General features: G+C 34.9%; 1 protein-coding gene across 5 annotated transcripts in view; it reads left to right on the plus strand.

The window, feature by feature from the left end:
- Positions 1 to 209: 209 nt before the first annotated feature.
- Positions 210 to 25,691, plus strand: part of Tau (microtubule-associated protein tau) — a 33,998-nt gene continuing 8,516 nt past the window's right edge. For 2 of the 5 annotated variants that reach the window (XM_072887292.1, XM_072887293.1), the window contains exons 1-4: positions 21,153 to 21,280; positions 22,886 to 24,941; positions 25,377 to 25,405; positions 25,528 to 25,669. In XM_072887292.1, coding sequence (XP_072743393.1) covers positions 21,218 to 21,280; positions 22,886 to 24,941; positions 25,377 to 25,405; positions 25,528 to 25,669 — 2,290 coding nt within the window. In that variant the 5' untranslated portion in view covers positions 21,153 to 21,217. Of the gene's footprint in view, positions 585 to 11,275; positions 13,916 to 20,854; positions 21,281 to 22,885; positions 24,942 to 25,376; positions 25,406 to 25,527; positions 25,670 to 25,691 lie in introns of those variants that run through there. The other 3 variants (XM_072887291.1, XM_072887289.1, XM_072887290.1) reach the window with 3 other exon arrangements.

The following is a 25,691-nucleotide window of genomic DNA, read 5'->3' on the forward strand; positions in this document are numbered from 1 at the left end:
TCTTTCCTCAGCATCTCGAATGAACAGCAGAGTCGTTCGATCGATAAATCGCACGCACAGCCACCAAGCGCGGATTTCAATCTCGCACGATCTATCTCGTCATTTTCGTCATCTACCTGATGACACGGAACATGTTTGTCGTGGGTGGATACGACGCGTTCGTTCGTACGCGCTCGGCAGACTTCGCTTACAGGGACAGAGGCAGGCGTGGGGCCTCCGGCCTCGGTCCCGGCGAGCTGGTGGTAGTGACGGTCGAACCAGTCGGTTCGAACGCGTCGTAAGTGTCGCGTGCGTTTCTGGCCTTCCAGAGTATGATACATCGTTGTCGCACAACTCGTTCTTCGCATATTTATTTATTACGTGTGTATATCGAACGGACTGATTGCGTCGTCGACGCAACGCGCGCGCGCGCGACGTGCTTGACGCGGGCGAAGTGCGGCGAAAAAAAATAAAGGATAGAAGGAGACAAATCCCTCTGACAAGTGTCAGACAATTCTAAGGACCACCGCCTAGATTGTCGAGGATGACGGATGTCCAGGTGAATCCGGGCGGCAGGCTGCAACACAGTGACGCGCAGCAAACAGGTTGGTATCTCCCAAACACTCACGCGGTTCCTCCGCGTCATCTTCGCGACGTTTTATTTTCGCGACCGACAACCTTGAGGTCCTAGTGGTCCACGGACGCCGCTGATCGGGCAGCGTGCGCGCGTTCCGCCATTTTGACCCGCGTAGAGATGAGATCTAATCTCGCAAAAAATATTACGCATTGTGTTGCACACTGTTGATTTTCTCACGCGATTATTAAAATGAGTTTGAGTGTCGATGGAACAAGACACTCTTCTGATTCATCGAGTGATCCAGATCTCGACGCAATCGGGAAAAACGCGCGAGTATTTTGATATCAAAGACATTCAGCGATAAATAAATGATTCGATGTCATCTTTTTTTTCGGACAGTTTATATACACTGAAACTAAAACATAATTAAACGCGGTTTTATTAAATTTCTTGCTAAAGACTAGAATTATTATAGAAAAAAGAAATTCGTATAAAATGACCTATCGCTACAGAATTCTCTCTCATTTCCGTTAGCTTTCTAGAAACATCTGTGGACAGGAATGACAGCTTTCCCTTAAACACAATACTGTCGTTTTATTTTAGTAAAACATTCTTCGCAATACAAATTAAACTTAATCTTTTGGAAATTAGTCGACACAGATTAAATACTTTCTGTTTGTTTGTTCAAAACTTTTTCTGTTTGTTTTTGTTAACTTAGATATATCAGTTGACACAAGCTACAATTGCTACAATTTTTTGCAACGCAATATACATCATTTATATTAAATCACAACAGAACTGCATTTAAAAGATTACATCAATAAATATAATTTACAATTTATTACGGATAGAACTTTTCGTTCGAGATGATATAGATTCCAGTGTTTTTTCTGATTTTTGATCAAACAAAAATCTCACAAATGTGTATAAAATATTTATTTTAATATATTTAAAATATGTTTAAAATATATTTTTTAAATATATTTTAAAATATTTATTTTATTTATATCTTTTTATTATTTTATATATATATATATATATATATATTATTTCACATTTTACCTTTCATTTACATATAAAGAATATCGTAATGCAACGAAAAATTGCAATCATTATATGGTAAAAAAAAAATAAATGTGTCACGTTGTTTTTTACTTTATTACACTGCAAACGATGTATGTTGAAATTTAATCCTACTACCAACGGCAACAAGCACTTTCATTCATCGTTGACAAAACGAACATGTAACGTCTAGCGAAAATGACATGTATCGATGAATGAAACGTATTTTTGTAAAAAACGATAGAAGCGTGCAAAATTGGCTGCAAGAAATTCATATTCACATTTATCAATTCGTAAACAGAAATTCGTAATAATATTACAATATTGTATCGAGATTTGGCTGATTTTATTATACGAAAAGTAAAATAAATTTTTATTAATAAGAGATAAGATGGAATATACGACAAAGTATATAAATTTGCTGTATATACACTTGATTTTATATCAGAATTACATATGTTATGCAATATATGCATAATATACTTATTTATAACACACAGGTTATTTATAATACTTATTAATAAATACACAAACAACGGCATCAAGTATACACTTTTCCAATTGTGCTCACATCAAAATTTAATTTATGAATGAGAAAGAGGAAACTATTGTGCTTACGAATCGCATGTAAAATGTAAAATATTACATGAAATATGCGCTTGTTGGCATTAATTATTGAGAGATCCGAATGCTGTATGGGAACCAACAAGAAGTATCGTTACGACGTTTATATAGATTCATGAGAAAGACTGTACGATGGCCTCAACGACGAGGGCATTATACTCGGAACGATGAGAAAATCTAGAGCTATATGAGATTGGAAAGCTTCCATTAACCGTTACTGTTAGTCTTAATCGTATATACTCTCCGCTATATGTACACGATTGACGCCTTCTATTGGCGCTATCATTCGCGTGATATGGAAATCGTCGCATGTGAGACGCAAGAGAGAAAGTGCATATTTGATTTCGTTTATTACCGTCGGCGCATGTTGAAAAGTTTTATATATCTGCCGTACCTGGCACCGAAAAGTATCCGACGAACTTTTTTTCGCTGTTATCAGGAACATCGCGACTGATCTGACATTTAAGTATGCCGTATAATAGTAAAACAATTCGTGTTAAAGGTGAAAAAATTACACTCCAAAAATGTCACGTGCATCATGTTTACGATATTTTAAAACTTAAACGTTCTATACATCGAGGAAGCAACTAGGCCTTGCAATTATCAAGTAGTCTTGATGCTCGTTTCCGCAATTTACTAAATAAATCAGAACCAACCTACGTTAAATAGGTCCTCAAGGTCTTGATGAGTAACGATCACGTGAGTTCTTTCCGTACGTCGCCCGCGAATCTTTATTTGAAAACGCCACGATATCTCTCGTAACTCGTCGACTTATCGCGACGCAAACATTGTAATATGGCTCAAGAGTACCAATTCTTCGTGTAACGAATCGAACTCGGGCATGAGAAGTGAGCATCTTCGTTTCTTCGCGACAAACGGAGCAGAAAAACGGCGCACGAAAAAAACATTCATTGGTCAATTAGAAAACTAATGAGCGGTAATAAGCTAACGATGTCTCGTGGGTGTGTAACTGCCGGAATTACCAAGACTCGTCTCCGATGACAGTTACAATCGGAGCTTTTAATCGAATGACCGTGGCATTCTCAAAAGAAACGATGCTTCAGGCAGGCAGGCATCCGCTATTTGTCCGTCACTTCCGGATATGGTCAGATGGGATTCAGAGGGGATTAGTTGTTCCAATTACAACGCAGATGATGCCCAAGGGCATTTTATTAAACTGACACATTTCGGAAATACTGACACATTTTTTTCTCATTGTCAGTTGAAATAGAGCATTAATATCTTATTATCGCGAAAAATATACATCTTCTTTTATTATATAAATAGAAAATATACATGATTTTTTATTGTATAAAATAGAATATACACATCTTTTTTTATTGTATAAACTTTTTTTAACTATATTTAAATTATTTTACTAAGAATATCTCAGCCTACAATCGTCAAAATTTAATTTGGATAATTAAGTCGTAATAACATTATAAAGAAATCTTTATTGTAATCTCAATTTGCGTGACAAGCGCTAATCTAATGATGGTATCAGTATTCTGCATTGCTTGTTCGACTCCTTCGTTACTAATCGTTACACTTGGGAATTAATGGCTCGTAACCAGGCAATGCGAGTGTGTGCAGTTAACGCGCGAGTACTTAGCGCAGTTACGTGAATACTTAACGTTAGGCGAGACCAAGGCTTCCACTCGTTACCCATGTCCCGCTTTAGGCCCTAACGCTAGTCATTACATGAAATACACGTCATATCCTCATCGCGCTTTATATTTCCTCTTTTAAAATGAAGAATAATATTTTTATTTAAGCAACATCAAATTTTACTACCTACAACTTGATCATTTTCCCGATGCATCGTTTACTTCTCCCAGCAAGGTGTCAAAGTACGGAACTGAAGTACCTGTTGCGAAAAATGCGATGGAATCTGACGATTCAACATCAGTTAATTTCACGCGAGCTCCGATAACGCGCTATCCGATGGGAGTAGGATGCATGCAATGGCACTGGCTGATCTTTGACGCACGTGTTTCGAACACGCTATTACAATTATCCTATACAATTATCCGACCTCGACGAGGCACAGGATGAAAAAGTTGAGCAAACTCACATAGATTATGCCTCGCCCGGCGCACAGTATCGACCAAACTCACCGCGAAACATCGCAACGACCTGCCGCAAATTGCGAAACGCCGGCATGCCAACGTCGTTCTTATTAGCGGGATCATCTTCGTCTTATTGGCAATCTTCCGCATGAAGTTCAGCGACCGGTTAAATGTCTTTTGTCGCGAAGAAAGCGTTTTCGAACATGGCTAGGCGGATGCCTGATTAATTTCATCTAACGATTCCAATAACGCGTCAATAACGGAGGAATCGAATAAGCAGCATGGATACTGATATTATTATCAAATTATCGTCTGTCATATAAATTGAGATAACAATAAAAAAATAACTTAAATGATCAAGTACAATAAAAGCTTTAAACATCCTATATATATAATATTTTTGTGAATTGCATATAGATACTCTATTTTGGAAAATTATGTTTATACATATTTGTCAGCGTAGAGACCTAGGGTCTACTTTACGACAGAGTCCCATCGGTTAAACGTCATGTTCGCGAGAACTCGGCCGCTTAAGCGATGCTCCAGTTAATGATGTCAATATCTGGCTACAATAACGCATGTCACTTAATACAAAGTGTCATATTTTTTATGCGTGCTTTAAGAGAAAGTATTAAAGAGATTAATGAATATTTTTAATTTTTTTTCATTTAAATTGCAAATTAAACACAGAAAAAATATAAGATATGTTTTGAAAACGTAAATATTTATTTACATATATATATTTATATATTTATATTTAAATTTTTATATAATTTACATAATCTATTTGATATACATCTTATACACACGTACAATATTTACAATACAAAGAAGACTATTTGTGAAAGATAATTTATTTGTAGAGTAGAAAAGATTAAAAAATTTATAATGAGATTGTATGCTCATCAATTTACTGGCTAATAGCTATAGTTTATTAATAAATGTGCAATAATCGATAGTATGAAATAATTCGATGTGTTACATTTACATCAACAATATGCAGGCTAATATACCTGTCTACCTGCATAAAAGCGCGATACGTACGCAGCGATAACAGTTCAAGAGCTCACGGTAACGATTACGTCAGCTTTAAAATTATATCTCGCGACATAATCGCCGGAACAGTTCGCGCACATAAACGAGCATGCAATAGATAGAGTGTCTCGTAATGCACGCCAACTGATCTGTCAATGAGTGCAAGGTAGTTTATTTATCTCGAGAAAAATTGTAGCTACCTGCTCCAGGCTAATGTATCAGGGACATCGAATAACGCACGCTCGTCATAAAAATAATATCCCCCGTATAATCTACCTACATGTTTGTCTAAAAAAATAAGTAATATCACGTATTAATCTTACAGCTTATTGATTAAGCGATCCATAAAAGTGTGCTACAGTTGTAAATTAATTAATAATAAAAAAAAAATTATAAAAAATGTGAGAAAATAATGTTGAGAGACAATAAAAATGTAATATTTATCTGATAAGACAGAAATTCTATATTGTAGATATATTTACATCTATGGACACAAAATAGAATGTAAAGTGACAGTAATATCGTAGACGTCATTTAGATTAACTTTAGTCATGGTAATCGATGATGTCATATCTTGTGTATGAGAGTTGTGTAAGTGGCTAAAGACGCGACATTATTTGGTTATTTAGGTTTTACGATTTTAACATGGATATATACACATATGATTATATAATAGGTTCTTATTTAAAATTCATAATGTTTACGTCTATAAGAAACAAGGAAGTCATAAAAGAAGGCGATCAAATTGTATGTTTATCTGAAATTCGTATGTTGTAGGTTGTCACGAAAGAAGAAATATATTCATGTGATATATGCGCGCGCATATATTATTAATCACGCTCTGTTAAATATCAATTTGACTTTTAAGCAGGCGCAACATCATTAACTCTCATTTGTATAATAAAAATAAACAGATTCAAAAACTGAAGTTTATAGAACTCTATTTTTAAAAGGTATTACATATGATTTTTATTTATTTAATTTAAATATTGTAAAATGTTTATATTTATATAATTTTTAAAGCGATATATAAATATATCTTTTGTAATAATGTAAATAATATTTATATTCACCGTATCTTTATGAATATGCTAAAAATATAATTTACTTGTTTTTTGCGAATAATACACATTTTATAACAAAAAATAATCTTATCTTCTTCGTGAATAAGCTTTCGTATAAACTTGTAGCAAGCGTGTCTAAGCTCAGAAAGGCAAACTTTTCTTGCATTGAAAGTGCAGTACGTTGGCGTCAATATACCCTTCCATAACGCACATTGGTGAGGGTAAACCAGAAAGGGAGCGCGTAGTCATACAAAGGCTGGGTAAAGAACGAGGGTAGAGAACCCTAGGAGGGGTTTGTGCCGGAGAGTAGTAGACGCGGGAATCGATAATAAAACGGCACGATGACGCGCAGCATCCATGCTACAACAGCCCGTCTGTCAAACGTTTAAGGTTTGCTAAATAGCATTTTTTTTTTTCGAAAACAAAGAATTTTAAATCAACAATCGTGTGAAACTTATCGACATAAAGAATGCGTACTAATGATAAAATTATTTAAATCGAAAAACACGTAAAAAGTACTTATGCTTATAATTACGAAACCATTTTCGTGTTATCGCAAATGAGCTGCAAAAAAAGATGATAAAAAGTGAACATGTAATATTGAAAGCTGATAATGTTTTTACACACTTCTTACAATATATTCACTTATAGTTGTACATAAAAATAGAGAGGAATGTTTGTGATCGTCGTATGTTAAAGCAAAAGAAAATAACGCTTTGTAATCGAAGCACATCATGTAATACGCAAACCGCTAATTGTCCTCTGTCATTGTTAAATGATTCGACGTCGTTTACAATGAGCCTAATGAGACGAGTCGTAGTAGAACGACAGTGATCGCCTTTAATTTGCTCGAAAGGATCGGTGGGGCACATCCGCCCGTGGCAATCGTCATTATTATTCTGTGTCTCGAGATATCGAGGTGTGACCGATTGTCTGTTTGTCTGCGTAGGATTGTCATTGCACGATATCGTCTTACCGATAATTTTACGACAAGCGCCTAATGGACCAGATCATCGTCTCGATCGAGTAATTGTTCATGCCTTATTGGCGTAATCGGCTATCACGAGCTATTCGGTGTGTGAAAAAACTCTCGACTTAATTAACGATCATTGCTATCCTTGATCAATGTACGTTTTTGTGTAAACATAAAACTTATTAAAGGTATGATGAAGAAAATTACAAAGAAGCTATTTTTATTCGACTTTTTACATAAAATATTTCCATTTACATTTACTTGGAAATAATATTATTACAGATTATTCAAGAAATTAATATATATATATATATATATATATTAATTATTTATTATGTAATAACAAATTATAAATATTCATTAAGTATGTATTTATAAATTATGCATACTTCTATCTGTAGAAGATCAGAACAATAATAATTAATTTATTTTGCAAGTTAAATGTTAATATACTTTAAATTCGGACTAGCTATATAATTACACACGAAACGTTTGTGCAACTTGTATAAAGAATTTAAATGCGGAAAAGAAAGAGAGAAAGAGAAAGAAAGAAAGAAATAAAAAAAATGCGTGCGTGAGTGCGTGTTGCGTGATAGCATGGCTGAGTCTTCGCATAATACTATCAAATCCAATAGTTCTTTTTTTAAACAAGTACCTATCGGTCTACCGGTCCGCGTGCCAAGAATAGCAGCGTGTCACCTTTTCACTAACTAATTTTTAACATGAGTATACGTGTGTATTTGTGTGTATGTACGATATAGTATCGTGTTTACCAATTGCATGAGTTTTCGTCTAATCACTGTTTTCACTGCACGATTTGTCCAAAAATACTACGGAATTTTGTTTAATTAGAAAAAAATCACGACATATTCAATCACAAGCAGATGCAAATAAATATGTAATTTTTTTTAATACTTAGAGCTTTCTAAAATATAATATTACTGTAATAAATATATGTATATAATGTCTTTTTTTCAATTGCTTTTTTTAATATATAGATTAAACAACACGACTAAATAATATATTTACTAAATTGATTAAATATATTAAAAATATTGAATTATTATAATCTAATTTGATAATATTAATAAAAACTTTCCGGAACTTTTAAATATATCTACGAATACTATCTACCGTGAAATGAGTATGGTTACATTAAAATTTCAAGCTAAAGTTTCAATAATCAGGTTTTAAAAAATATAGCTAGAGAAAACATATACGTCGCGATATGAATGCAGTGTTCGTGTAATTATATCAAGTAATTATATCACTTAGGATTTCTATCATATATTCAATGACAGGTGCTAACATTACTTTTAAAAGTTCTCGCGCGGAAAGAAACGTCTACAATTTTTTCGAGAACGATTAAATATAAAATTGCTATGTGTCACCAGAATATAAAAAGATTACGGTCGCACGAGATCATCGTTCTAGATATTCATAGAAATGATCTCTCTGTGATGTGCGTGATTTCAGTTACATCGAGAAAAAAATTTATTCAACTTATTATTTAATCACAAGGAAGAAATTGACAGTATGATGAAAAAAAGAGATCCACAGAACCTAAAATAATTGATAATTAATAATTGATAAAACGTAAATATTGAAATATGTTATAATCGTATAAAAATATGTTAAAATATTAGGAGAACGTAATTTTTTCTATATACACAAATTACGAGACCGTCTAAAGATTATACAATATTCATATTTGTTGATCCGCTGAGGGAAGCCCGAACACGGAGACATTAATTTTTCAGTCCGTCTTGGCTTACCATATAATAAATATCAATGACGAGCTTTGTGTAGCCATGTTGCGCTTACAGGAGTAAGAGACAGGCGAGGCTATCGATCCTCATCGATATAAGAGGCTGTCCGTTTGTATGCTTCAAGAGGGGACCTTGCAGGGCTTCCGTCAGGGTAGATTAGCGCTCTTCGAGTGAACACAAGGCTGCTTGGAACTCTTATACACGAAAAAAGAAACTATTTTCTTTCTTCAGTTTCATCTTTGGAACGAATTATGCTTTGCAGCGCGCAACAATTTTGATGAAATACGTAAACAATATTGCAAGATTATAGTGAAAAAATATTAGAAGAAGATAAGTAAAAGTAAACAATTTTGCTTGTTGTATAAAATATAATTAATGTAATAATTATATTATTATAAAATATTTTTTTTAAATATTAATCGTCAAAATTATTATTTACGAAAAAGTAAATAGCAAATATAGCAAATATTTCATTAAATAATACAAATTTTTTAAATTTAAATTATACATATATATATATATATATATATATATATACGCATATATATGTATAATTTAAATTAATGATAAAATAAATAAATATTAACGAGCTTAAAAATATTATATATTTATCACACATTATTTAATTTAAAATGAAATAGTATATCTATTTAATAATTCATATTTAGATACAGAAGAGTTTAACAAGTTTACTACATGAGACAGGTATCAAACGCGAAAGTTTATGATAACCGAAAGCTTACACTCTGTCGGTATCATGCCACCTGCTTTGCTCAACAGAGATGCGAGTTTTAAACATTTGAGCTTGCAGCAAGTCGAGCTTTCCTACCGAAGTATAGCTAGAAATTATATTATTGAGAACCTCGCTTTACCAACGGTATGCTAATATCGTTATACCACATGTAGATTTGGCTATTCATTCAAAAATCAATACTTCCCGCAATAGAAATTGCAAAATTAATTTATGTATACTATATGAATATTAATGATCAAACTTGTCCACGGTAATCATCCCATTCATAAAATGAATTTTTATTTAAATTTTGCATATCTTGTTAGTATAGTCTGCATAAGTAAGTTATAATCTAAATCTTTCTCAAGCATACTGATCTTCTTATTTATTATATTTATATATGTATATGCAAAAAAAAACTATAGAAAAAAAAGCTAGATAGAAAATAGTAACATATATAGTTATTACATACATATAGCTGTTAAAAAATCGTATAGTTTATTTTGGTAATACACTATTATTCCGTGATTGACAGAACTTCATTTTACTTTATATTTGTTTATATTCGTGCTGTTATTAATTGCAAACGATCGATCCTGCGTGACAAGATGGTGCAAACCAACAGTGGAAATTCCATGCGATCGTTCATTTTGACAACACTGACTCATGCAACTGAAGGGCTAAATCGCTGTGTAACCAAACTTTTGTTCCTTATTCGTATATATCACTGACAGGCACAAATTTATTATAATCGTTAATCCTATAAAATATATATTTTAGGTGTATAAATATATTTAAAATATAGTCGCATTAAAAATCAATATAGGTATTAGCACATAAAATTAGAATGTATAGAGTCCTCTTTATCCGCAAATATTATTTTATTTTTAAAAGTTGATATATATATATATATATATATATATATATATATATATACACATTAAATTGATATATATTAACAAAATAATGTTTTTGAAGCTTTATTTGTTAATGTTTTGAAAAAATCACATGCATTGCTTGTGAACGTAAACAGTTATACATATGATAAGGAAATTATAAATATATAAATTTCCTGTGTTGTACTACTAGGTTACTATATCCACATATATGTTAACTAATATATATGCATATGGATAAACGATTTTCTTCCTAACATTACTCTATCGTGCACTCGGCATCGATTTCTTAACCGCGGCATTAAACATCACGCTAATTTTGCACGGCGTTTAACAACCATCAAATTCTACACTCGCGCGTCTCGACGATTTTACTTTACTAGCGAGGTCGATTCGTGATTGCTCAATCCATTTTTACGCGCCGTTTTCATTTTCAGCAAACATGAACGTGCGAAAAATAACGTGAAGAATAATCTGAAAATTTCTTCTTTCAGGTAAGGCCATCAAGGTGAAACTTATACGTTCCTTCGAGGCATACGTCATAGCAAGAGCCAGCACCGAAGCAAAAGGTCTCGTCTTGTTCTTCCCTCGAGAAAAACAGATAAACACATCTCGGCGGAGAGAGGAACCGCCGCCGATCGATCTCTCGTCACGTTTCCGCCGACGAGATGCGGCGACTCCGAGACGCGACTGCATTCGCGGAGTCTGTTCACCGATAGCATCGTGGCCGAGGCATCCGGCCATCGAGGGATAGAAGGCCGAATGAATGGCCGGACTGTCTTCAAAGATGAGAACAGTTCGGCATGCGAGCGAATACCGACCTGTCGTGCGATTGCGCTAAGACGAGGTAATACGGCGCGATGAAAGATCGAATCAAGGAAGTCTTGCGAATATCCAAAGGCTTCAAGTTAATCGTTGATCAAGGAGGTTCTACCGCGTCATAATCGGCTTTTAAGTAGCCATGTTATAATGCGCATACGCGTGCTAAGAAATTCTACTTTTGAGAGAACTGAAGATAAAATAACTGTTTAATAACAGATTCTGTAATTTTGCTCACTGTGTAAAATATTACATTGAACTATTCTTGTTCCTTGCCAAAAATCTTATATCTAGATAAAAAACTTTTTCGATACAAGAAAGAGAGTTTTCCAATCGAATTTAACACAAATTTAAATTTTAAAACGATACATGCAATTTTACGAATGCTATACTTATGCGTTTCCAATGTTTGAAAACAAAACCATCATTTCGTAATATTGAACAATATTATGTAAACCCTTTATGGCTCTTTTTTTTTAATTAATTTATAAAAATATTTAAAATTTTCTTTTAAATAATTTGTAATCTGAAAATGCATCCTCGTTATTCGTTTTATAATATATTTTTTAATACACTTATTGCTAAATTAAATGATTTCTGCGAGAACTTTAATATTGACAATATTATAAATACCGAGATTGTTCGTCGGTAAAATAATACGAAAAGAGATGCGTGAGTTTTCGAGTTTTCTCTAGTCCATTGCATGAGCTGCTCCCATCTCGACGAACATATGAAAGCAACCGTACCCGGCGCATTAAGGTAATAACATCTGGAATTGAAGTGGCTGGTATACGAGGGTGTGTCTCACGCCAGCAAGTATTACTAACTGGCAGAAGATAAACGTAACACACACCTAGGCTTGTCTCGGTATAAAAAAGCTTGGCGGTAATTGAGAATTCTAAATATGTTTATACATTCTAAATATGTACATATATTCATCAGAAACACTCTGGATGATGACAAACATTTTTTATAATGATAGCACATAATTCTCAAACAAGTTTCTTATCAAATAAAAATGTAAGAGAAAAGTTAGGAGGGAAGCAAATAGCTTAGCGTAATATGACTTTTACTTATTTGTAATAATTCTTTTATTTGTAACCATGGGACGCACTATCGTTGTTGGAACAGATCCTAATCGCTGGAAGATTTGGCACGCTTGCTTTATCGAACAAAAAATTCGCAAGAGGCGACGTGCAGTCCGCGGTGAATGTCCTCTGCAGGAACGCGTATAGGTAATTAAGACGTTTCTAAGATTGACACTGTCCCGCAAAACTTTACGTAATATAGTGTTGCATATGCGATAGCTCTTTGCGTATGTACAAAGTTATATTAAATAAAGATGCGTGAAGAAATTTAAAAATTAAGTTCTACTCGCGGACTTCGGACAGCCATACGTGCGAGAAAAATCTTTCCAAGATGTTGTACGTGGAAGCTCTTGTGCAACCCATCTGGAGATACAGCAGTCCTGCGCATACGCGTCTCTCGAGGGCCGTGTTATTATTTTAGAAAACTGCGTAGAAAAGCCCGATCGCGCGCGCGAGAACGTACATAATTTATCGATAGATTGTCTCTCCCGCAAGTCCGGCTTGGTATAATATGTATATAGTAGACAAGCATCGCCGAGAGAATAGTAGTGCGCAGGGTAAGGTTGCGTCCCCGACTGGGCGTTGGAGCGCAGGAGCAAAGGCACGGTAGGACAAACGGACGACAACGGCCCGTAGAACGTGCCGATCGAGGGACGTACCTTGCTGAAGACGCTCCTACGCGAGTATTGCGCGAGCTTAGTAACTCACGAGCCGACGAAGGTCGAGGTGGCTAGGGCGAAATCGACGGCACCCAGGTAAGCCGACTATACTCTCTCCGTTGGGACCAGGCCGCGATGTCATCGATGAATCTAGAAATATCGTAGAATCTTCTGTAGAATTCTCCTCCGGCGCTCTGCCTTCTTCGTCTGTCCGTTCACATTCGGTAAATTCTACTCGCGTGTCTGGAGGATTGTCACTGTCGTTTTAACGACAGTAAAACGAAATCGGCATTTCAACTCTTTCTCGCGTCTCTTCTTTTCTTAATGAAAATCTCTGAATTGGAGTGTCTGATTTGCACAGTAGCATCCAATCTCCCCAAAAAACATAATCTTTGGTTTGATTTAAAAAATTTATCGGGGATTCAAAAGAGAATATGATGATGCGTTGAATAACGGCCGCGTGTAATTTCGTTTCCGATCCGTAGATGAGACTAAACGACACAGGTAACTTCTTGTCTGCGACCGAAAATTGATTGATACCGATTCGTGGGTGTTTTAAAGCCTAATTGTAAGTAGACATGTATTAAAAATGACGTAAAGCTTATCGTGTGCGGGAGTCTCCTCGCCTTAAGCAATACGAGTCGCACAACTATCGTAGTAATTACCGATTCCGCCGATTGTCATTGCAACGAACGAATGAAAGAACATGGCTTATTGCAATGTAGTCTTTGCTGTCCAGTAAATCGTTCTTAATCAACCACTTTATATGCGGATTCAAATTAACAGTTCAATCACCCACCGTAGCGATAATCTTTGTAGACATGCTACGCACGTAGAACATTACGCATTATGTAACTAAAAGTAATTACACGTACGATAGATGCTGTTGCCGCAAAAAATATTAATTGATATATTAACACAAAAGACACTTTCCTCTAAAAGGCACTCTCTTTCTCTTTTTCATTTTCATACTATAATCATATTATAAAATTATTATACAAAAATTACATCTTGAAACAGCTCGAAATATAAAAATTTTTATGAGATGTTAATTTATACAATCAATGTCTTTTTGTAATACTTAATTATGTATTCAAACGTAGCGATTATCATGGAAACATAATAACTTTAACGACGCGACAAAAGTTTCTAGAAAATAAGAAAAAGATATATATTAAAGGTAGGGTGATGATGAAAGACGATAATAATTCAACAAATATTTTCAATAAATCTGAAAGCTTATTTACTTTCATACATACATCTATCTGCAGCAGTAGTTTTTCTAACGTAATCATGCTTTGTAATACATGTAATATAATATTTATAAGTAACGATAAATATATTAATTATTAAATAAAAAATAATTAATAAATTTATTTAATAATGAAGAATATAATTATAATTAACACATTAATAAAAAAATAATACGTTAATATATTTGTATCAAGAAATACGTGTAATAATAAAAACGTAAAGAGTTTCTGTGATTGCTAAGACTCGTACTTTACACAAAAAGCACAAAGTTCTCTTTATCCGAAGCAGTAGCTCTCATTTTCCGCGAGTAAACAAAGAATTCGCTCAATAAAAGCGGTCTAAACTATTATGGAGAGGCTCTATTGAAGCGCTGTACCAGGTGTGCCTACGAACGGAATTTCTTTCGAAAATCAATTTCGATCATCGATTATCGACCAGTACCAGTCTCTTTGTTGGCACTCGAGCCCTTTTTCAATTCGACGCTTCTTTCGTGAGTTAGCCGACACGCACGCGTATCATTACAATTGCCACCTCGAGATCGTCAATCTCGTTGTGCTCGTTTCTTGTTTTTCTAATCGTAAATTATATTATGCCTTCTCGATTCGCGTCGAATCAAAATCTCTCTCTTTGCTAAAGACGATTAGTTATACAAGAGATCTGATCAAGCCGCGTTTTACCATCGCATTTGTTTTGTGCTACTTTCACGCTGTCACTATGTTCGCCAGAGAGTTTATCGTTTACCAATACCTAGATAAGCGATATCTCAAATACGACATATTGTCGTAGTGATTTCTGCCAGAATTAATCAACTTTAAACTTTAATGCGCGACTTTTATGTGTACGCCTCTATATCTGCTACGTGAATCTAATTGGCGAAACGCTTGTAAGGCGAGTAAATGGGTTAACATCCAGGAAGTGTTGCTGCGCTATCGATAAACCGACACACGTGACAATCACACATGGTTGCACCTGTCGCAGGTGATTCGAAGATGCTGCTCCGCGATAAATTCATTCCGCTCGCGATAAACTATACCTAATGGTGAATTACCGTCCTCATCGTTATCTGTCGTTACCCTCGATATGTCTTTTTGTTTTATCGAGGTATTGCTCGTTAAATTCAGATAACACATGCAATGAATTTCTTCAGCTTTAATGCTTCAATACGAATAGAATAACAACTACGATTTTTCACTTTACATTATCGAGGCATGCGTTAACCAAATCGAATACTAGTTCTATAACACATGACATATTGCATAAACGGGCGTAAAATAAATTATAATTAACTGAGCCATGCCCCCAAGAGGGATGATGACTCAACGTAAAACAGTCTAATGTGAAAAATGCGAACAAAGCATGTAATTTATTATGCAAATGTGTCATACTTTTGTCGTAATATTTTTTTATCTTTCTCAGCGTAATCCAAATTATTTTCTTTCCATCTATTTAAATTATTCTTACAACATTACGAGCGCTATTTATAGAACATCGATAAACATTGGGCTGTTAGAATAGCGATGCGATAACGAATGAATACTTTTTCTCATCGTTAATAGCAATTAGAGCAATAAGCTCTGATGGCGCGATGCACCGAAAGTAAATTTGAAGGAAATGATGCGAGCAAAGTTCCCTTTTTATTGCCGCGCGAGGAAGCCTCACAGTGGAAAATTGCACCGTGTTACTTGCCATTCGATGACCTGAATGTAGGTCTCTTCGAATACATGCATTGCGTGAGTCCTGGTATCGATCGCGTGTAATCGACAAAAAATCTCAAAATTAGCGCATGCATGTCTCACGCGCGAAACGTCCTCCTTCGCGAGAAAAAAAAAAGGGAACGACACATCGCTAATAAATGAATTGTTTCGTGCCTACATTCTGTGGTTAATCGTATTTTAATCAAACGCAGTAAACTTATCGACAAATTTCGTAAAACTTTGTTGTTTGCGTTGATAATGTTTATGTAAAAAGAAATTAATACTATTTGCAATTAGTTTTATTAATGAATAATAACAATTTTAATATTATCAAAAAGCCATTTGATCGAAAATTAATAAATCCAGAGAATACGTGTGTTATTATAAGATGCAAACTTTCTTCTTTAAATAAAAAACTTAATTTTTTTACCATCTTCATCAGTTGTTAATACTCTTATCTCAATTCTTAATTATCTCCAGCAGTTAATGTATTGTCATTTATACGACCACGATATGTCATCGATTAAGTTAACGATTAATTGCGCAACTTATAGCAACACATTAAACACAACCTTCCACCTTTGATAGAATCCTATTTTCCTCAACTTTGATGCTAATAGGAAGGTTATCTCGTGCTGCCTTCGATATCGCATCCACGATCACTTCTTTAATTAAAAGCCGGTCGAAGTTGCGCCCTTCCTCCTGAAATCGAGGCATTCGAGCGTCGCATCGACGAGTTCTCTTCACACATCAGGGAGTCCTCTGCACTCATTTAAATACGTCAGCTTAGTCATATTATATATGACGCATCTTCCCGTACATATACACATGAATGATGGAGTCGAACACGCTCACCGGGTCGGATCAATAACTTCAGGAATGAGCACTTGTCGGCTACGCGCGCGAAGCAGCCTGTTTCTGGTTTAATGTCAGAAACAAAAACGGAAGTGGTCGTCGTGCTTAGGAATTCTACCCAGACGTTTTCTCGTGACACTTCTTGCGCAAATCTGCAAACCTAGGAAAAGGAACGTTTATCGCGAGTGACAGCTCAAATTTCACTCTTATCTTTACTCTTATCTGCGATAAAAGAACAGACACTGTAACACAATTTTAAATGACAACTTTGAGGATTTAATCTTGAATCCTTAATTTTATCAAGATTAATTTTATCGAATTATCGAATTATACTTTTATGCAAAATAGTGAAATACATAAAAAAGCACATCTTAAAAGAAAGATGAAGGTTTTCCGATAATTTGCCTCAATAAGATTTTAATTTTTTATAATATTTGCGATAATCGCGACTATCAGTCGTAAAGTAAGATACACAATCTAACAGAACGAATCGCTTTCGCTAGTGCAGTTATTTCTAATGATCCGATATTACTTTGGCCATATGTTCGTCGTGATAGAGTTCGTGCGAAATTCCCACCGTATAGAGATTCCCATCCCAAGATAGCATATAATATAGACGAAGATAGGAAAATATATATTTTAAGCCGCGATATATTTTCTAAGAACTTTCATAGTCTTTAAAAAAGTGAAATAAAAAAGCCATATAAATACACATATTAATAAAGGGTAATGTCAAAATGTCTGGAGATTTTGCCACAAGATTGAAAACGTTGTTAAAATTCAATGAAATATATACCTAATAAACTTGCTTTTTATTTAAATGAATATGATATCATCAAGCTTAGACCATTATACTTCATGCGTGCAAAATGTTATTTAAGATTTATTTTGTATATCTGACCGACTTAATTATTCGCAACTGGTGACGTGACTGACCGCGAGTAATTCGAACCACTCTCTAACAACTCGCATGCCATAAATTGAAAGTGAAATTCAAAACCACATTTTGCACGCGCGAAAGCTTTTATCTCAGTTAACAAATTAGCTCAGCTATCTTAGAAAAGAATTTTTAATTATTTTTTTTTTTAATTTATTAAAATATGATTCAAAATATGATTTATAATATATTATTAATATTATTAATGATTTATATTTTATTTATATGATTTATTTTTCTATGTGATTCATTAGATTTATATCTATTTAAATTTGTTTTTTTTATAATTTTGATTTAAATAAATTATTAAGATATACAGGGTGAGGCAATAAATATTATTACCTGAAATATCTTCGAATCTGTAAGGTCTACAGGAATCAAATTTGTGTAATCAAAATTACGCATTCAAAACAAGTTCAGAAGTGATATCGCAATATCATTTGAATCGAAAAAATTAGAAGCAAAAAAAGTGATGGCCATCACTATCAATGCAACACTGGATTCTTCTGATCACTTGGCTTGCGTCTCTAATAACGCTGGGAGTTATTGACGCAGAGGCTGCAATGATATGTTGTTGCATGTCTTGAAGTGTAGTTGGTTCATTTTTGTAGACCATGTTTTTTAGAGTTTTTCATTAAAAAAATCCAATGATGTTAAATCTGGTGAACGAGCTAACCGCATTACAGGACTCTCACGTCCATCAGTGATCAGAAGAATCCATTGTTGCATAGATAGTGATGGCCATCACTTCGAACATCTTCTAGTAAATTAAATTGTAAGTTTTTATTTATTTAGTTATTGTGAATTATTTATTATGAAAAACGTATCTTTTATCGTTTCTTCTCTTGCTTCTAATTTTGTCAAATGATATTGTGATATGAGTTCTGAACTTGTTTTGAGTTTCTCTATCATATTTGAAAAGAAAACATATCGAATCCAATTTAAAAAAAATGAAAATGACCTTGATATCTTCAACGCGCCTCCACCTGGATAAAAATTATTATCGCCATATAATAGCCCCTTTTGTACTGTGCAGTTTTGATTGCACAAATTTTTCTGTAGACCTTAGAGATTCGAATATATATCAGGTGGTAATAGTTATTGCCTTATTCTGTATATTTTTTGCATAAGTAAACAATTGCTTATGTAACTTATTTATGTAAACTGCACTTTCTTTATGATAAGAAAAGTCACATTCCACGTGTTTACAAAGATTACGAAACTTCAAGAAGAAGGTCAATGCCGAATTCAAATGCAAATTCAAGACTAATATTATACAACGATGTCATAGCACAATGATTAATAGGCGACCAGAGTAAATTGCAACCTTCTAAAAGAATAGGATCGATGGATTTTCGATCTGATAATTGAAAGAAGTGATTGTTAGGCCCGTTCAAGAAACGTTCCTCTCTCAGTTATTGTAGAACACGGACTTTTCGTTTCACAGTAATTCTGACGTTACTTTTCAAGGTGAATCGCCAGCGATTTACAGCAATATGATCTGTTTCGCTATTCGACACTGTTATGATCGTTCGCGTGTCTTCCCCCGTTTATATTCAATTTTAAGCCACTTTTACCCCATCCACTCCTTAAAGTCAGCATAACAAGCTTTATGATCGTATGCAGATAACCGCGATGCACCATACAACTCAAGCATTCGAAGACTTGTTAGGAAAAGTCAATGTCCGAAAGATTCCTATTTGGATTCTATCTTGTAATATATCTGATAAAATTTTAGATAAAATATATTTTTCGATATTTAGCTGTGCCATATTTAATATTATAATTTAAAATTTTTAACTAGAAAAATGATTTAGTTTCACATATTTCACAAATTGGATTATTCGCAAACTCTTAACAAATATCAAAGAAAACAAACGAAATATTTTCCGTTCCCGTTTTAAATAAATCTAATATTTAATAAATATATAAATGTATTATAAATCTAATATTTTTATATCTTCATCATTCGACATATATTTTTTTATTCTTTAATAGCGTTATTATAATGTTAAAATGATTTAATTAAACATATTCTAATTAAATGTACACCTCTATCTGCGTTCACTAGTAGAGTATTCGCTTGTAAAACACCGTTGGTATCGATTTGATTACTGTAATCTCACGTAATATCTGTTCGGCACGTGGTAATTTCTAATTGAAGGTTACTCTCTTGCACGCATTGTCATATTAAAGTAGGCACAAATAGAATTGTCGAGTATATCGTATTTCGACTATGAATTATACATAGCACTTAAACATTCACAATTTTCTCGGTATTATTCTTACATTTTGATATACAGATGTATGTATATGCAAAAGAAATATTATCATACATTGAAGGACGTCTTCTAAAATAATTGATAAAATCTAAAATCTAAAATAGCATATACTGTACAATAACAGAAAATGTATTACATAATATCTTTTCATTTGAATTTTTCCGTTAATAAATTGTATATTAATAAATTTTATTAATCTATTATTATAACAAAAATTTATATTTCATTATTATTTTTTTAAATAAATAATTTATTTTTTCGTTAAATATATATATATATATATATATATATATATATATATATATATATATTCTAGTCAAATATATATATTTGCATATATATACGATAAAATATTATTATATAAAATAATATAATCTATTTTTTTACATATTTTAATTATATTAATTTACTCTTATAATTTATTAATTGAAATATTTCTCTTAGTCAGTCAAAAAAATAAAATTTTATTATAAACGCAAAATTATTATTGCATTTGACATTAAATGGTATGTTAAGGGTTCTTCCTCTTTTATTACTTTGTATTGATGTATAATAAAATATATTTTCTTTTAACATATGTCCGATATTTTTTTATCGTTTTTATCGCTCATACAGTGTCTCCAGTAATATGTACAAGGCACACAATAAGGGTAGTCTTTGTTGTCACTTTATCTGACACGCTACGACATTCATTCACTACGTAGCGGTGCATTGATCGCTTGGTTTGTGCGCGCATCAGGCGCACCTTTATAAAAAGCTGTTGGTCACATGTTTACGCAACAGGTTTACGGAAAATCATATTGAGGCGATCAAGGTATATTCCATAAGAATACAAGGAAAAAATCAGTATGGATTCGCAAGAAACCGCAAACAGAATGCCCGAATCTACTTCGGGCCATGAAGGAAATATGGTAAGCAACGAATAAGGAGATGTCATAAAAACATATATATATAAATAGACTAAATATATATAAATAGATATAATAAATATATATAAATATAGACCAATTTTTTTATAATATTTAAAATTTACAATATTTAAAATTTAACAATCATTAACAAAAATCTACCGGCACGATAATAAGATGCGTGCTCAGATTAGATTCTTATTACGTTCTCTACATCTATCATATGCGATGTTTAATTATAAATCGTTCAATCACATCACGGTGAAAAAGATTGCAACTTGTTTGAGAGGATAACGAGAAGTTCGCCTGCAAGCGTAACGTGCTATATGTAGAACGTCGAAGCGATAGTCATTCGTGGTTCGATCCCATAACGACGAGCCGAAAACGGTGGCAGGCACGGTAGAAACGGCACGGCGAGACGTCACCAACCCGCATTTTATCAAAAGATCGATAAACTCAGGGCCACTATCACGAATTTCGACTGCCGTCGGTGTCTCTCCAGTCCCTCTTTTGCGCGATTTCTACATTGTTATCATTGTACGAAATACGATGTTATCGTGCGGATTAGCTCGCAACACGAAATGTCTCATGTTATAAATTAACTAAATTGCACTGAAAATACAATGATGACAGCGAACGATGTCTAACGTCGTTCAGACGCAAAATGACGCCAAGAAAGTCAACGGTAGATCCGCGTTATAAGTTAACGGCTTGAGTAACAAAGGGAATTAAGCAAATGTCTGTAGATAATGCGGCTTGCAATTTGAATCGTAGTACGACGAAAAGATCGATGGGCCTAAGGTCAGGGTTAATAGTGTTGATCGTAATTTACTATGTTGCACCAATAACTTTGATTTCGTTTCTTTATATGACAATATTGTGCAAGATTAAAAATCGGATTATAATCGCGTTGCGAACGTATTTTGAATGCCAAAAAAAAACAACGCGATATGGCATTTAAATACACATAATATCTCAAGTTAAAGTATGACTTATTCATAAATCTGTCTAATGAAGAAAAGATAAGATTAGCAATATAAAACACAAGTAGGAGATCAAGAAAATAATCACACTCATAAATTTATTCATCTCGGCTATCTTTGCACTAGGGATGGTAATAAATTTGTGAGTTTAAATTCAGATGCTAAAAATACATGTTCTCATTGTTTGCCCATAGTAATAAAAATATGATTATTTAGCATAATAATAGTACTCGTGTCTATCGAAAATTTATTTCATCAATATTACCGATATCAATATCTGCATTCAAATCAAACTATGGAGCAATTATTATTTAAAGCGAATGAGAACAATCAAAAATCTAATTATTATTAGAATTGCACATACACACACACACACACATTCATATAAACATTAAATACTCAATATCTATGTTTATAACAAAATATAATATGATATGGATTTTTGTACGATTTTACAAATTCTCTCTAGAATTAAGAACGAATTTTATTAACTTAAAATACAACGCGAATGCACTAGAACTATCTTTACAAACTCATAGATTCTTTATAAAACTGATTTATCGTAGTAAATCACCGAGCACATATTCTTGTGCAAGTATACGCGACACGAGCTGTTCTTCCGCAGGTGAAGCCAAACGTTCTTTCACCACAGCAAGGCTTTCAGGCGAGACCCCAAGGTCCGCCACCGTCTCCCAGAAATTCGATAAATAATGGTCCCATAGGCGCCCCTCGTCCGGGACAACCACTACGCCGATTGGACAGTCGTTCTTCCTTAGGTCCGTCGCCGGCCTCGGGTCAATTCGTGCAGCTTAGACCTTACGGTCCGCCAAGACCACCAGGGGGCTCCTTCCCTCCAAGGCCACCGCAACCCGGTCAACTGCCTCCGCAGAATCCGCTACAACCCCCGAATCAACGTTTTGTGTACTCCCCGGGGATTCGTGGTCCTCCGCCGCAAGGACCAGGAGGTCAACGACCACTCTTCGTCGGTAATCAGCAAGTGTATCAAGTGCAACAGCAGCAGCAGCGAGTCGGCAACGATCCGCGATTTCAACGACCTGATCAAGCGTCCGAAAACGGACCGCGACGACCTAGTCAAGAATCCGTTTTTCCCAGGCAGTTACTGAGAAATGACTCATCGGTGAGTCTGCAACGACAGCATTTTTTAACGAACGAAGAAATCAAGCAGCCGACACGACCGCGCATTGTCATCGAAAAAATGGCGGATATAAACGAGACTGGCGCTGACGTTAATAAATCAGAGGATAATCCACAGAGAAAAAAGTCCGATGTCCGTGAAAACGGCGAAAACGACGACGACGACGATGTCGTGATGGATAACGAGAAGTCGCCGCGACACAATCAGGATGGCGTTCCCGGGGGACTAGTAAACGGTTCCAAGTCACCCTTAATTCCGAAAAAACCCATAAGTCGACCAGGAACGGCTACTATCGAGAATGCGAGTAAATATCATGATAAAACATCGAAAGAGCTTGATGAAGATACAGCGTCGATTATTTCTCAAAGCAGACCTTCCTCCGCAGTAAACGACGATGAAGAAAGAAAAGACGAGAAACTCTCTAGTAGACCGCCCTCAAGTAAAGAGATTGATATCGTCGAGGAATTGACGGAAGATTTTACGAGAGATGAAGGGAATGTATTGCTCGTCGAGGAATCAATAAATAAAACATCTCGACCACCGAGTGCTACGTCGACATTTGAAATGGAAGAAATTCAAAAACCAAGCAGTCCGTATAACGACAACGCATTTGGGGACATCGAACAGAGCTTGAAAACCCCTTCGAAATCTTCGGACAATTCGCGTACCGTCACACCGTCTTATCTAGATAAGCCTCAGAACGCTGATCAGGTAGCCTCGAGAACTCCATCCAGGACTTCGGACAGATCCCGTTCCAGCACTCCAGCTGGATTGGAGTCTCGCGAAAACGCGGAACAGGAATCGAGAACGCCGATTAAGACGCCGGATAAATCGCGCGCGAGTACACCGGCCGGATTGGAGCCACGTGGAAATGCGGAACAGGAATCGAAAACGCCGATCAAGACGCCGGATAAGTCGCGTGCGAGTACTCCAGCCAAACCGGAACCGTTTGGAAATGCGGAACCAGAATCGAAAACACCGATTAAGACGCCGGATAAATATTCGCGCTCGAGCACGCCAGCCGGGAAAGAATCGAGTGATGGCGAAGCCTCCCTCGACAATCCACATCGCGACAAATCTGGCGAAGATACTTTACAAGTAAGAGAATCCAGCAGACCGGCCTCGTCGTTAGGTTCGCCTAACTCGGCGAGTGGCAAATCACCAAAATCACCGAGATCACCTACGATACCGGAGGGTCAAGGTAAATTGTCGACGGTGGGGTCAGTGAAAATCTCTCCAAGATCACCAGAAGACGTGAAGGGCTTCGATAACGGGGAACAAAGATCGTTATCTTCTAGTCCTCGATTATCAAATTCTCCGAAATCACCCGCAAAACAGACAGAAGGTGAGAAGAAGAAGAAAACGTCCTTTGTCGAAACCATCACCAAGAAAACGGTGGAAATAGCGGACACAGCATCGATCCTGACAGAGACATCTCCGTCGAAGTCCGCTGCTCCAACGACCAAAACCCCACGTCCGCAAACACCGACGAAACTGGACGAGAAAAAGTCTGCGAAAAAAAAAGGTTCTTGCGTTTATGGAGCGCGGAATGAGCTGACACATGAATATAAATACTAATTCGTTCGCTTCGCGAACAATAATTTGTCGATTTGTCTGTATCTGCTCGTTAAGAAAAATTTAGGCGTGTTATTTAATTTGTGACAAGTTTAATATTAAAATATATATATATATATATATATATATATATATATATATATATATATATAGATTTTACTATAAAATTAATTTTGCAAGAGAAAAACTATATTTCTATATTTCTATTACATACGCGCGATATTTAAAACACATTAATTTATAAGAAACTTTATTATAATTCTGTATTCGAGATTATCGAGACTTTGCTTCGGTGCGACACAACTCTGACGTATGCATACCTCCAAATAATTATGATTATCAATTAATCATTATGAGTACCAATATATTATTTTTCTTTCCACAGCGATCCAAAATGGCAGCCAATCGCAAGCGGTAAATATGTTACGTTACATTCATTTTTTGTTTTTCTTCTCACATATCTTTTTATATACCATACGACATATCAAAAATATTATATTTTTTTTGCGACAAATTTTGAAAATTGTTCGAAATAGGCGTCAAATGGAGTAGCAGAATCGCCAACCAAAGGCGACAAGAGATCGACCGCTGGATCGCCTACGAAATCACCTAACAAATCTGCTAAATCATTACCAAAAACTCCAGACACGCCTTCGTCGACTGCCCAGGAGAAAAAGAGTAAGTACTTTTTGTTTCGTTA

The sequence above is a fragment of the Anoplolepis gracilipes genome, chromosome 2 (assembly GCF_047496725.1).
Source record: "Anoplolepis gracilipes chromosome 2, ASM4749672v1, whole genome shotgun sequence".
Lineage (NCBI taxonomy): Eukaryota > Metazoa > Arthropoda > Insecta > Hymenoptera > Formicidae > Anoplolepis > Anoplolepis gracilipes.